Source organism: Phoxinus phoxinus, assembly GCF_949152265.1.
Source record: "Phoxinus phoxinus genome assembly, chromosome: 15".
Classification (NCBI taxonomy): Eukaryota; Metazoa; Chordata; class Actinopteri; order Cypriniformes; family Leuciscidae; genus Phoxinus; species Phoxinus phoxinus.
Window position 1 is genome coordinate 27,177,347 of NC_136890.1, and position 15,575 is coordinate 27,192,921.

Here is a 15,575-nt window from a genome sequence, read left to right on the forward strand (position 1 = left end):
ATGTAAAAAGGGTCTGTAATCGCATCAAATTTAACCTCATGAATTTTAGACACATTCGCCATCAAATGTCCACACAGGCAGCAAAAATGTACGTGCACTCTATGATCTTATCACATATCACTTACTGTTTACCCATCTGGTCACAAGCTGGTGTTACGTCACTGAAACCCCTGCAGTCACTTTATAAACGATCAGTTAAAATTTTGGATAAGAGATCAATTACTTCTCACCATTGTCCATTATTACTAAAACATAGATTACTCAGCTGGGAAAACATGGTCAAATACTCAAATCTATGTCTTCTATACAAAATTATTCATGGTTTATCATCCCCTCCACTCCACCAGTTTGTTAACATCCGTACAGCTGATCATAGCAGAACCAGAGGTGCAGCGAGGGGAGATTGTGTCATTCCCTTTAGAAAAAGTGTATTTGGTCATACTTCTTTTTCTGTTCGAGCTGCTACTGAATGGAACCGCATTCCTTTAATCATCAGAAATCAAAATACATATTGTACATTTAAGAACCATTTAAAGAAATGGCTTCTTGAATTTCAGAGCTGTCAACATTAACACATTTCTATATGTGCTCTATCCATTGCTGGCTTCTTGCCTTGTGTGTGTGTATATGTTATGTCTTTGTCAGATGTTTGTTTGATTGTTGGTTTGCTGTATTTCGATTTCTTACTAAATGTATTGTACAAATTTTTTATATATTTTTTTTATATGTAATTTTATTCTCCTTTAGGGTGACTTTTAACATCTGTCCGGGGACTGCAGATGAAAAATAGCCTTCTGGCTAATTCTGGCATATTGGCAGAAATGTTTATTAATATGCACTGTCCCTGTAATAATAAATAAATAAATAAATAAATAAATAAATGAGAAGAAAAGCATCTCTACCTTAAAAATGTTTTCTCCAATGTTTGAGCTTCTTCATTCTGCATTAGCAGATTTAGCACCACAACCTAATGTTTAGGCCAAGATCCAACATGCAAAATACTTGAAACTAAGGGAGGCAGGAAAACACAGTATGAAAGAAAGAGAAAAAAGCTACCTCAAAAACAATGAATATTGTGTGTGTGTGTGTTTGAATTGAAGGTGGCTGAAAACCTGGTCCAGCGTGATGGAGACTTTCTGATCCGAGACTCGCTGTCCAGCCCGGGAAACTATGTCCTCACCTGCCAGTGGAAGAACACTCCCCAACACTTCAAAATCAACAAACGAGTAGTAGCCATGAATGAGGCCTACTCACGCATCCAGTTCCTGTTCGAGAAGGAGGGATTTGACAGTGTCCCGGCGTTAGTGCGATACTATGTGGGCAACCGGGAGCCGGTATCGGAGGTTGTCGTGGCGATTATCTTTCAGCCAATCAACAGAGCTCTGCCTCTGAGATGCCTGGAGGAGAAATATGGAGTTGGATGTATACGTGTAGAGGCGGGATACTCCGAGAGAAAGAGCCTGACTTCTAAACGGTTGAGTCTGAATATCATGAACGGACACACCCAGGATCACACCCTCAGCCGTGGGAACCTCCTCAGGTGAGAGAAACACAATCATATGGCCCTTTCCACTATTATTCATCGCCACACTTTACCGCCAAGAAGAAATACTCTGCGAGGAAACGTGAGGAAATAAGAGAGGGTAATTCATTTTAGTCATAATAGGATTGACTAATTATAGATTCTAGTTCTTAAACGGTTTGGTTTGGCCTTTTCAGAATCTCTATTTCTGTCAGGACAACTATCGTCAAATACGATTGACAATTAGCATACAGTTTGGATTGGCGGTATGGTTCTGTTCTGGGCGAGAACTCCCTGTGCATCCATGCAGCCTAGCATGGATAAGAGCAGCAATAACCCCCCTTAGGGTAAACAGAACAGAACCAACATGAATGTATTGCAGATATCATTCATTCAAGATTTTAAAGTACAGCATAATTCGAGAATTTATTCAAGGGGAATGAGAATGCCAAATCCTGACTGATGAGAGGGGGAGCTGGGGATGGAGGAGGGTAATGAGCTCCTGAGAAACGCGACAGCTGCTGATAATACTGAAGGAGCTTATATGTGTATACAGTGATAGGTGTCGTATTCCTATAGGTAGACGTGAATCAGCTGATGCGAGCTTGACTAACGAAACCTGTCAGAACTGACGCTACGCTTGATTTAGGAAAAAAAAAAGAAGAAGTATAATGCATGTAATTTAGCTGTCCAAAAAAAAGAGACCAACAATTAGTTCCTTTCATATTTCCAACACTTGGCTAGACAATAAAACATACATATGTAGTGGTCCCATTAGTAAATATTAGTTAACGCATTAACTAAATTTAACCAACAGTTAACAATGCATTTATTACAATATTTATTCATCTTTGTTAACGTTAGTTAATAAAATATAACCCTTTATTTTTAGTTGTGCATGTCAGCTCAGGTTTGTTAAATAATGAATAGATTATATTAATTAATGTATAATTAGAGTTTGAAATTATAAATTAACATTAATTATGATTACCGGTAAATGCTTTAGAATTATTTTTCGCCATTGGTTCATTTTAACTAATGTACTTAAACTAATGTTAACAAATGGAACCTTATTGTAAAGCGTTACCAATTTAGGTCATGTGATTTAAATTTTGTTTCAGTCTTTTTAATTAAACAATTTCAGGTTAAAGGAAATTCTGTGGTTTGACTGCCCTCATCATGAATTACAAAAGACATTACATTATTTGTTTATCACAAATAAACAATACTAGAATACAATTTAATCATATGTGCATTATATAATTGGGGTCTACTCTGAAAAATTAGTCGATTTTACAAGCTACCCTCAAATCTATACAATAAAATGTATATAATTTTGTCAGCAATTATTGGGTCTTGTGGTATGATGATGACAATCTCTTGGAAATCCTTGACAGTTTTGCTCATAAGCACCCCAACAGGAAGTAAAAAAGGCATTTTTCAAGCCATTTGTATTATGTATATGGAAATATTCATATGTTCATTAATTCAGTCCTGCAGTGTGTGACATCTTCACATTAATATAAAGAGATTTCAAGCACTAATAAGCATTAAATAAGTGAAAGTTTTACTTATTTGTGCAGATTCAGCATATGGGAGTCCTAACTTTTGGAAACAATGTGTCAAAATAGCTTACAACCGCATCAATTTAAAAATGGTATTAAAATGATTGTGCAGGTTGCATGACCTCACATTACTTCAGAGACTGCATGGAATTTGTACTTTAAAAATTAATATCACACCACAGAACCTTTAAAAAGTCAATTAAAAGTGGTGTCAACTTCGTCACCTTACTCTAAAAGATTGGTAGAGAAGACTTTAAGTGACCTGTCTTTCTCCTTCACAGCAACAAAGATAAATGTGGGAGTCAACCAGCATGTCTGAACCACGTTCAGGAGAGGAGACGGCCACTGAAGACCCATCAGTCGGAGAGCTTCCTTCCTATCGGTGAGTGCCTGTCAGCTCTCATCCTCCTTGATACCCGTCACGCCTCCAGCCCGCCGCTGATATGCACGTCTGACAGCCCTGAAAACCAGTCATCTTTCTCACATTCACTTTGTGCCAAAGAGAAAGTGATTCTCAAAGTCAAGCTGACGATATCGCCTTTGAAATTCACTTTCTGTTACTGACCGTTAAATGTGTGAAATGAGACGTGGGATTGAAATGCAAAATAAAATGTTTTGTGGAGAAGAATGTGGAGATAATTTATGCCTGTGTCAGTGGAATAAATATGGTTATGCGCAAAACGCAGCTTTGCTGTCCATGTCAGAATCCAGAGTGCTGAATCTGCATTGCCGTGCAGAATGCCAAAAAAAGAAAATTTACACAAAAAAAGTCCATCGGTCTATTTTAATAAATAAATACATAGAAGAAAAAGTGATATCATGGATTTGAATGAATCCCTTTGCTTTCAGGCTGTAGACCCCAGGCTCAGGTTCGGCATATGGAGCACCAGCCATGCCCCAAATCCCCAGTTTTCCGAACAGGAAGTGAGCCAGCTCTGAGTCCCACAGTGCCACGCAGAATGGGCTTCGACACCCTGCCTGGAGAGGCCATTCGTGGATCTGACAGCCAGCTGTGTCCCAAACCGCCGCCTAAACCCAGCAAGGTTCCCACTATGAGAGTATGCTGCCCGCCAGGCCTGAAGACCCTCACCCCACCAGTCCCCCCGGTAAAGCCCCACAAACAGCGACGGCAGCAGTCGGGTAGCTCATCGAGTCCGGAAGTAAGCTACTGTGAGCTGAGTCCATGCAGCCCTGCTGATTGGGAAAAGATGAATAGCTCACATGCTAACAGCTATGTGGAGAGGTTAAAGTCTGAGGAGGAGTTAAGGAGAAGTGATGGCAGCATTAAACTAGATCGTAGCTCCTACCATAACGCCATTGAGGCCCTGGAACACGACAGTGAGGAGGATGTGGATGAAGAAGAGAATGGCAAGAAAGGTTTCCAAAGACCTGTGTTTGAAACTGAATCCGCATTCAAACCTGGTGACGTCAACTTCCGGCTTCTACCAGTGGAGAACAAACCATTGGAGATGACAGTGCTGAAGAAAGCCAAAGAGTTGTTCATCAGTCAGGATCCAAAGACCATCGCCAAACACATCCTGGAAGCAGACTGCCAGGTAATATTAACTAGGAGTCTTTGAAGTCAACATAAAATCTAAATGAATATTTATTCTTTTCAAATCGTCAACATTATTTAATACATTATGTGTCCTGAATAAACAATGAAACAAAAGTTAATAGCATTTATTAATCTAGATTGTTAATTTATAAAATACCAGTACTGTCAAATCGATTAATTGTGATTAATCGTATCTAACATAATATGTGTGCATACTGTATATGGATATATAATATGTACACACATATATTATATAAACACAAACTTTTATGTTAGATGTGATTAATCAATTTGACAGCACTAAAATACACATTGCTCATTATTAATTTATGTTTGTTCATAATACATGTAAACGAATACAACTTGAAACGTTAAAAATGTGTAAGTATGTAGAAAATAACATAACATTTACAAAGGTTTTAAATGTATAGTTCATGATACCTAATGGATTAACCAGTGTTGACATATTTGACCTCAATTTGTAATAACCATTCATTGTTTTAGGAAACGGTTACTGGTAATTCAACCTAAATGTCAAAAGTATATAAATTTATCACAAATTGTTTATTTGATGGGTTTCGATTTTTAAAAAAATTGAAGGGAGAGGAATACAAAAATGAAAATGAAACAACAACAGAAGACATGAAATGACACAGAATTAGGGATAGTCATCCACACCTACTTGCTGAATCATGACCGACTGCTCTGTAATTATACTCTGGTTATGCGAGTTAGTCTATTCTTCTGGATGAAGACTGGTTCTTCCGGCCAACCAGAGGACAAGACCACACAGTGCCAGGGCTAAATGTAGATGAATCCAATTAAAAAGCCTTTTATACATGTGACTCCACATTTCTTACTGCTTCTGAAAGAGGCTCCAGATTGTTGTCTGTGTATTTGGGAATGAAATCTTAAACTGGCAGATTATGTCAGTCACAGGACCAATGTTACGGACGAAAAAACATCCACTCACAACACAAATTTAGAAACCCTTCACAATCACAGATCAGCTTCTGCAATACTTTCCACTCTGGATGTTACTACCTTTGATGCAAATGTGTGTATGCTGCAGGTTGCCAGGATCCTGAATGTTTCTGAGGAGCTGAAAGGTCAAATGAGCGTGACCTCTGGGCTGGAGCTGGTGACGCTTCCTCATGGGAGACAACTGCGGCAGGACCTCATGGAAAGGTAAACGGATGCTGTTAACACGTGATCTATAAAGCAGATTTCTGATGATATATAAGGAGTACAACTCTTTCAGAGAAATATTAACTCTTCAACGTCTTACATAGGCCACACATTTAACATGCATGGCTGGTTCTTCTCAAACAGGCATAACACCATGGCGATTGGAGTTGCTGTGGATATCCTGGGGTGTACAGGAAGTCTGGAGGAGCGAGCAGCCACCCTAAACAGGATCATTCTGGTCGCTCTAGAGCTCAAAGACTCGATGGGAGATCTTTATGCCTTTTCCTCCATAATGAAAGCACTGGACATGCCTCAGGTACACAACTCTCCTTCAACACTTTCGGTTGACTTGCGCTAGACTTTTTCTCCTCTCTGTGTGCGGTCAACAAGCTTTAATCTGTGTGATCTTTCTTGTATGAACAGATCACCAGACTGGATCATACGTGGACTAGCTTGCGGAGAAAATATACACAGACTGCCATTATTTATGAGAAATCTTTGAAACCATTCTACAAAGGACTCTATGAAGGAAGTGGTGAGTTTTTGACAATAAAGCATGTTTAATGCCCTTTATACAGTAGGTCACCTTTATCTAAGCTCTTGTTCTTGTCTTTCCAGCTGAAATCCCACTAAGCAATACCAGTGTCCCGCTGCTAATGCCGCTGCTCACCTTGATGGAGAGGCCTGCGGTCACCTTCGAAGAGATGGACGTCTGGGAGAACAACGACCAAGGCTGTGAAATCATGTTCCGGCATCTGGAAGGAGCTCGTGCTGTTGCACGCAATGCGGACACCTACACCTGCAATGCACAGCGGATCCTCCAGGGTAAGACAAGGACATTACAGGGCGTTTCAGGAGGAACATGTGGGGCTTTACTTTGAGGGAATTGGTGAGCAAAACACATTGAGCTGTTGTGTTAATATCCAAAAGAACATTGGCATTTGAATCATGGGTTCCCTCAGGAAGTTAAAAGGAATAGGATAGCTTGTTCTTTAAATGCATCACTCAAAAAAGACACTCAAACAACACGATCAGTTTCAATCAGTCCAAGTAATCTTTCAGAGCAGTTGCTAAGATGATTCACGTACAGAACAAGTCATCAATACTTTAGTCATGACTTCTAAAGTGATGTGCACTTAAGGTTTGTGAGACTTAAATCAGTGTACAGACTGGTTGTTTATAGAACAATTACATATTATATTGTACTAAATGTTAAAATAAATAAAAGAAAATTAACAAACATTTTTTTGATTTGTATCATTAATGAACAATACAAAGCATTTATTCATTTAGGTAAATTTTTGTATGTAGTATACTAATACATTTTTAACATTTCAAATGGTATAAATTAACATTAGCTTAAGTATGAACCAACATGAATTCACAGTAAACAATAGTATATTATTAATGTTTTTTAAAAGTGACATGTGAAGGCGAAGTATGGTAATCCATACTCGGAACCCATCTAAGTTAGTGCATACACATTAGGAGCAGTGAGTACTGAACACACACACTGCAAACATTGGACACACACTCGGATCAGTGGGCAGACATGTTTGCTGCGGTGCCTGGGGAGCGATTGGGGGTTATGTGCCGTCATTTCCTGCCCGTATTAAGACTCGAACCCACAAACTTCAGGTTACCAGTCTGACTCTCCAACCATTAGGCCACGACTAAAGTCCAACATGCCCATATCCAAGAGAAACTGCTTCTGGAAAGAAAAAATATATATAGGGCGGGACTTGATTTCATCCTCGGGTTTGTACTGGATCGTATGAAGTTTGGAGTTGCTACTAAATGGCAGCAGATCTGAATGCCAGTTGTGGAGGATATTTAGTGAGACGCATCATGAAGAGAACAGACATCGTTTCCAGGGGGAAGGGAGGTTAACATTGTTGATTAAAGATCATGAGGGGATATGAATAAAAAAAATGAAAATGTGTACAATTTTTTTTTAATAATAAACACTACATTCTGTAAAAAATAATAAGAATTGTCAATTTTGATTTCATGGCAACTTTAATAATGATATTTCATTTTCTCTCCAGACTTCCAACCTAATGATGACATGTTGGAGATCTTGAGGACTGATTTCCAGCTGCGTCTGCTCTGGGGCAGCAGGGGGGCGGCCGTGGACCAGACAGAGCGATACGACAAATTCAAACTCATCCTCACGGCCCTGTCCAGAAAACTTGAGCCTCCAGTCAAACACACAGAACTCTGAAAAATGAGGCACGCACTTTGTACAGTATATTAGACTCTCTGAGCGAGCAGAAACAGGTCAAAGGTCGTCTGACTCTGTAGCTAAAAAGGATGTTCTCTAACATAACGTGAGCTTCAGAAGATCACCTGCAGCTTGCAGGAAGCCATATTCATGAGCACAAATGGCACTTGTCTATGGAGAGCTACTTTCTTCCATATGCACCTTCCAGAGGTGTGTTGTGCTACACACTTATGACTAGTGAACGGGCAGGTACCAGTTTTACCTTCAAGAAAAGAAGGAACGGTACGTAGAATATAATGGCCAATACATTATCCACACACTAAGAAATAAAGATAGTTGGAGGCAGAGAGCACTTCATGAGGTGCATGTATGGGGTCAGTCACTTGACATATGAAGTGATGGATACGAGGACTGGAATTATAGATTACACCGTCAAAACAAATGTTCAGCACTATGAAGGAACAGGATATAATAAAGCTGGTACACTTTTAGAAATGTCATGAAACCCATCGGTCAAAGCAGTGTTGATCAGTTTAAAAATCCCACATGGAAAAGATTGTACATAATCATTAGTGAACGCATGTGAAGGCTAGTTTGTGTAATATATTGTATGAAGTATTATTGACCTGTAAATAGTCACCCATAAATGAAATATTCTGAAAAATATTAAATAAATATCTAATGAATGGTTTTTAATAGTTACAGAAATGTTTTCATATATAGGGGTCAGTGAGATTTCTTTTAAGCAAGGATGCATTAAATTGATCAAAAGTCACCAAAAAGATCATTATAATTTATTTATTTTAATTAAAGATTTCTATTTCAAATAAACACTGTTCTTTTGAACTTTATATATTCAAAGTTTCCCGGGATTTTTTTTTTTTAATCACAGTTTCCACAAAAATATTAAGCAGCACAACTGTTTTCAACACTGATAATAATAATAAAAATAATGTCTCTTGAGCATCAAATCAGCATATTACAATGATTTCTAAAGGATCATGAAACACTGGAGAAATGATGCTGAAAATTCAGCTTTGCCATCACAGGAATAAATTACATTTGAAAAAAAATAAATAATAATATATATCTATATATATTATATATATACACATATATGCGCGTGTATATATATGTATGCACACACACACACAGTTATTTTACATTGTAATGCAAAATTGCTCATTGCGTCATGCTCATAGTATTTTACATTGTAAAATAACTTACGATTTTTTATTTATTTAAAAAAGAAAAATTTGAATAAATGTAGCCCTGGTGACCCTAAAATGTCTGGTTTAAAACATAAAAAAAACCTTTCTGACCCAAAACTTTTGAACGGTAGTGTGTGTGTGTGTGTGTGTGTGTGTGTGTGTGTGTGTGTGTGTGTGTGTGTGTGTGTGTGTGTGTCCACAATCCATGATAATTTTTATAAGTATAAGTAGTTGTACTAATAATAATAATACCAATAATGCTGCTAAATAATACCTATGATGACTAATATTTAATAAGTCAGTTTGTGTGTCAGCTCAATCATGGTACACGAGGACATGTTTAACATTACTACAAATACAGACAATATCGCTTTTTGTCAGAGACTTTACTCTAAAATTGGGTTGTTTTATTTATGACAATACTAATAATGCTAAATAATATCTACGATGACTAATATTTAATAATGATAAGTCCGTTTGTGTGTCAGCTCAATCATGGTATGTTTAACATTACTACAAATACAGACAATAACGCTTTTTGTCCGAGACTTTAGTCAAGGATTGGTTTGTTTTGTAGCAGAAGTACTACTACTACTAATAATAATAAAAATGCTAAATAATACCTATGATGACTAATATTTAATAATGATAAGTCAGTTTGTGTGTCAGCTCAATCATGGTATAGGAGGACATGTTTAACATTACTACAAATACAGACAATATCGCTTTTTGTCTGAGACTTGACTCTAAAATTGGGTTGTTTTATTTATGACAACACCAATAATGCTAAATAATAACTATGATGACTAATATTTAATAATAATAAGTCAGTTTGTATGTCAGCTCAATCATGGTACAGGAGGACATGTTTAACATTACTACAAATACAGACAATAACGCTTTTTGTCCGAGACTTTAGTCAAATATTGGGTTGTTTTGTAGCAGAAGTAGTAGTACTACTACTAATAATGCTAAATAATACCTATGATGACTAATATTTAATAAGGATAAGTCAGTTTGTATGTCAGCTCAATCATGGTACAGGAGGACATGTTTAACATTACTACAAATACAGACAATATCGCTTTTTGTCTGAGACTTGACTCTAAAATTGGGTTGTTTTATTTATGACAATACCAATAATGCTAAATAATACCTATGATGACTAATATTTAATAATGATAAGTCCGTTTGTGTGTCAGCTCAATCATGGTACAGGAGGACATGTTTAACATTACTACAAATACAGACAATAACGCTTTTTGTCCGAGACTTTAGTCAAAGATTGGGTTGTTTTGTAGCAGAAGTAGTAGTACTACTACTAATAATAATAATGCTAAATAATACCTATGATGACTAATATTTAATAATGATAAGTCAGTTTGTGTGTCAGCTCAATCATGGTACAGGAGGACATGTTTAACATTACTACAAACACAGACAATAACGCTTTTTGTTTGACACTTTACTCTAAAATTGTTTTAGTTTTTTTTATAGTAGAAGTAGTGATTACTAATAATAATAATACCAATAATGCTAAATAATACCTATGATGACTAATATTTAATAATAATAAGTCAGTTTGTGTGTCAGCTCAATCATGGTATAGGAGGACATGTTTAACATTACTACAAATACAGACAATAACGCTTTTTGTCCGAGACTTTAGTCAAATATTGGGTTGTTTTGTAGCAGAAGTAGTAGTACTACTACTAATAATAATAATGCTAAATAATACCTATGATGACTAATATTTAATAATGATAAGTCAGTTTGTGTCTCAGCTCAATCATAGTATAGGAGGACATGTTTAACATTACTACAAATACAGACAATAACGCTTTTTGTTTGACACTTTACTCTAAAATTGTTTTAGTTTTTTTTATAGTAGAAGTAGTAGTACTAATAATAATAATACCAATAATGCTAAATAATAACTATGATGATTAATATTTAATAATAATAAGTCAGTTTGTGTGTCAGCTCAATTATGGTATAGGAGGACATGTTTAACATTACTACAAATACAGACAATAACGCTTTTTGTCCGAGACTTTAGTCAAAGATTGGGTTGTTTTGTAGCAGAAGTAGTACTACTACTACTACTAATAATAATAATGCTAAATAATACATATGATGACTAATATTTAATAATGATAAGTCAGTTTGTGTGTTAACTCAATCATGGTATAAGAGGACATGTTTAACATTACTACAAATACAGACAATAAGGCTTTTTGTCAGAGACTTTACTCTAAAATTGGGTTGTTTTATTTATGACAATACCAATAATGCTAAATAATATCTACGATGACTAATATTTAATAATGATAAGTCCGTTTGTGTGTCAGCTCAATCATGGTATAAGAGGACATGTTTAACATTACTACAAATACAGACAATATTGCTTTTTGTCAGAGACTTTACTCTAAAATTGGGTTGTTTTATTTATGACAATACCAATAATGCTAAATAATATCTACGATGACTAATATTTAATAATGATAAGTCCGTTTGTGTGTCAGCTCAATCATGGTATAAGAGGACATGTTTAACATTACTACAAATACAGACAATATCGCTTTTTGTCAGAGACTTTACTCTAAAATTGGGTTGTTTTTTTTATGACAATACCAATAATGCTAAATAATAACTATGATGATTAATATTTAATAATGATAAGTCCGTTTGTTTGTCAGCTCAATCATGGTATAGGAGGACATGTTTAACATTACTACAAATACAGACAATAATGCTTTTTGTCAGAGACTTTACTCTAAAATTATTATTATTATTTTTTATAGTAGAAGTAGTAGTAGTAATAACAATGACAATAATGCTAAGTAATAACTATGATGACTAATATTTAAAACTGATCAGTCCGTTTGTTTGTCAGCTCAATCATGGTACAGGAGGACATGTTTAACATTACTACAAATACAGACAATATCGCTTTTTGTCAGAGACTTTAGTCTAAGATTGGGTTGTTTTGTAGCAGAAGTAGTAGTAGTACTACTACTACCAATAATAATAATAATAATAATAATAATGCTAAATAATAAATAATACCAACAATGGCTAATATTTAATAATGATAAGTCAGTTTGTGTGTCAGCTCAATCATGGTATAGGAGGACATGTTTAACATTACTACAAATACAGACAATAACGCTTTTTGTTTGACACTTTACTCTAAAATTGTTTTAGTTTTTTTTATAAGTAGTTTTTATAAGTATAAGTAGTTGTACTAATAATAATAATACCAATAATGCTAAATAATACCTATGATGACTAATATTTAATAAGGATAAGTCCGTTTGTGTGTCAGCTCAATCATGGTACAGGAGGACATGTTTAACATTACTACAAATACAGACAATAACGCTTTTTGTCAGAGACTTTACTCTAAAATTGGGTTGTTTTATTTATGACAATACCAATAATGCTAAATAATACCTATGATGACTAATATTTAATAATAATAAGTCAGTTTGTGTGTCAGCTCAATCATGGTATGTTTAACATTACTACAAATACAGACAATAACGCTTTTTGTCCGAGACTTTAGTCAAAGATTGGTTTGTTTTGTAGCAGAAGTAGTACTACTACTAATAATAATACTAATAATGCTAAATAATACCTATGATGACTAATATTTAATATTGATAAGTCAGTTTGTGTGTCAGCTCAATCATGGTATGTTTAACATTACTACAAATACAGACAAAAACGCTTTTTGTCCGAGACTTTAGTCAAAGATTGGTTTGTTTTGTAGCAGAAGTACTACTACTAATAATAATAATAATAAAAATGCTAAATAATACCTATGATGACTAATATTTAATAATGATAAGTCAGTTTGTGTGTCAGCTCAATCATGGTATAGGAGGACATGTTTAACATTACAACAAATACAGACAATATCGCTTTTTGTCTGAGACTTTAGTCTTAAATGGGGTTGTTTTATTTATGACAATACCATTAATGCTAAATAATAACTATGATGACTAATATTTAATAATGATAAGTCCGTTTGTGTGTCAGCTCAATCATGGTACAGGAAGACATGTTTAACATTACTACAAATACAGACAATAACGCTTTTTGTCAGAGACTTTACTCTAAAATTATTATTATAATTTTTTATAGTAGAAGTAGTAGTAGTAATAACAATGACAATAATGCTAAATAATAACTATGATGACTAATATTTAATAATGATAAGTCAGTTTGCGTGTCAGCTCAATCATGGTACAGGAGGACATGTTTAACATTACTACAAATACAGACAATAACGCTTTTTGTCCGAGACTTTAGTCTAAGATTGGGTTGTTTTATTTATGACAATACTAATAATGCTAAATAATACCTACGATGACTAATATTTAATAATGATAAGTCCGTTTGTGTGTCAGCTCAATCATGGTATGTTTAACATAACTACAAATACAGACAATAACGCTTTTTGTCCGAGACTTTAGTCAAAGATTGGTTTGTTTTGTAGCAGAAGTAGTACTACTACTAATAATAATAATAATAATGCTAAATAATACCTATGATGACTAATATTTAATATTGATAAGTCAGTTTGTGTGTCAGCTCAATCATGGTATGTTTAACATTACTACACATACAGACAATATCGCTTTTTGTCCGAGACTTTAGTCAAAGATTGGTTTGTTTTGTAGCAGAAGTAGTACTACTACTAATAATAATAATAATAATGCTAAATAATACCTATGATGACTAATATTTAATAATGATAAGTCAGTTTGTGTGTCAGCTCAATCATGGTATAGGAGGACATGTTTAACATTACTACAAATACAGACAATATCGCTTTTTGTCTGAGACTTTAGTCTAAAATTGGGTTGTTTTATTTATGACAATACCAATAATGCTAAATAATAACTATGATGACTAATATTTAATAATAATAAGTCAGTTTGTATGTCAGCTCAATCATGGTATAGGAGGACATGTTTAACATTACTACAAATACAGACAATAATGCTTTTTGTCCGAGACTTTAGTCAAAGATTGGGTTTTTTTGTAGCAGAAGTAGTACTACTACTACTAATAATAATAATGCTAAATAATACCTACAATGGCTAATTTTTAATAATGATAAGTCAGTTTGTGTGTCAGCTCAATCATGGTACAGGAGGACATGTTTAACATTACTACAAATACAGACAATGCTTTTTGTCAGAGACTTTACTCTAAAATTGGGTTGTTTTATTTATGCCAATACCAATAATGCTAAATAATACCTATGATGACTAATATTTAATAATAATAAGTCAGTTTGTGTGTCAGCTCAATCATGGTACAGGAGGACATGTTTAACATTACTACAAATACAGACAATAACGCTTTTTGTCTGAGACTTTAGTCAAAGATTGGGTTGTTTTATTTATGCCAATACCAATAATGCTAAATAATACCTATGATGACTAATATTTAATAATAATAAGTCAGTTTGTGTGTCAGCTCAATCATGGTATAGGAGGACATGTTTAACATTACTACAAAAACAGACAATAATGCCTTTTGTCCGAGACTTTAGTCAAATATTGGGTTGTTTTGTAGCAGAAGTAGTACTACTACTACTAATAATGCTAAATAATACCTATGATGACTAATATTTAATAATGATAAGTCCGTTTGTGTGTCAGCTCAATCATGGTACAGGAGGACATGTTTAACATTACTATACAGACAATAACGCTTTTTGTCCGAGACTTTAGTCAAATATTGGGTTGTTTTGTAGCAGAAGTAGTAGTACTACTACTAATAATAATAATGCTAAATAATACCTATGATGACTAATATTTAATAATGATAAGTCAGTGTCAGCTCAATCATAGTATAGGAGGACCTGTTTAACATTACTACAAACACAGACAATAACACTTTTTGTTTGACACTTTACTCTAAAATTGTTTTAGTTTTTTTTATAGTAGAAGTAGTGATTACTAATAATAATAATACCAATAATGCTAAATAATACCTATGATGACTAATATTTAATAATAATAAGTCAGTTTGTGTGTCAGCTCAATCATGGTATAGGAGGACATGTTTAACATTACTACAAATACAGACAATATCGCTTTTTGTCTGAGACTTGACTCTAAAATTGGGTTGTTTTATTTATGACAATACCAATAATGCTAAATAATACTTTTGATGACTAATATTTAATAATGATAAGTCAGTTTGTGTGTCAGCTCAATCATGGTACAGGAGGACCTGTTTAACATTACTACAAATACAGACAATAACGCTTTTTGTTTGACACTTT

General features: G+C 34.6%; 1 protein-coding gene across 3 annotated transcripts in view; it reads left to right on the forward strand.

The window, feature by feature from the left end:
• bcar3 (BCAR3 adaptor protein, NSP family member) overlaps nucleotides 1–8,748 on the forward strand; it is a 47,766-nt gene extending 39,018 nt beyond the window's left edge. For all 3 annotated transcript variants that reach the window (XM_079638756.1, XM_079638757.1, XM_079638758.1), the window contains 8 exons: nucleotides 1,101–1,540; nucleotides 3,369–3,469; nucleotides 3,937–4,643; nucleotides 5,718–5,833; nucleotides 5,978–6,149; nucleotides 6,257–6,368; nucleotides 6,452–6,658; nucleotides 7,882–8,748. In XM_079638756.1, the coding sequence (XP_079494882.1) occupies nucleotides 1,101–1,540; nucleotides 3,369–3,469; nucleotides 3,937–4,643; nucleotides 5,718–5,833; nucleotides 5,978–6,149; nucleotides 6,257–6,368; nucleotides 6,452–6,658; nucleotides 7,882–8,057 (2,031 nt within the window). In that variant the 3' untranslated portion in view covers nucleotides 8,058–8,748. The remainder of the gene's footprint in view (nucleotides 1–1,100; nucleotides 1,541–3,368; nucleotides 3,470–3,936; nucleotides 4,644–5,717; nucleotides 5,834–5,977; nucleotides 6,150–6,256; nucleotides 6,369–6,451; nucleotides 6,659–7,881) is intronic.
• Nucleotides 8,749–15,575: the final 6,827 nt, after the last annotated feature.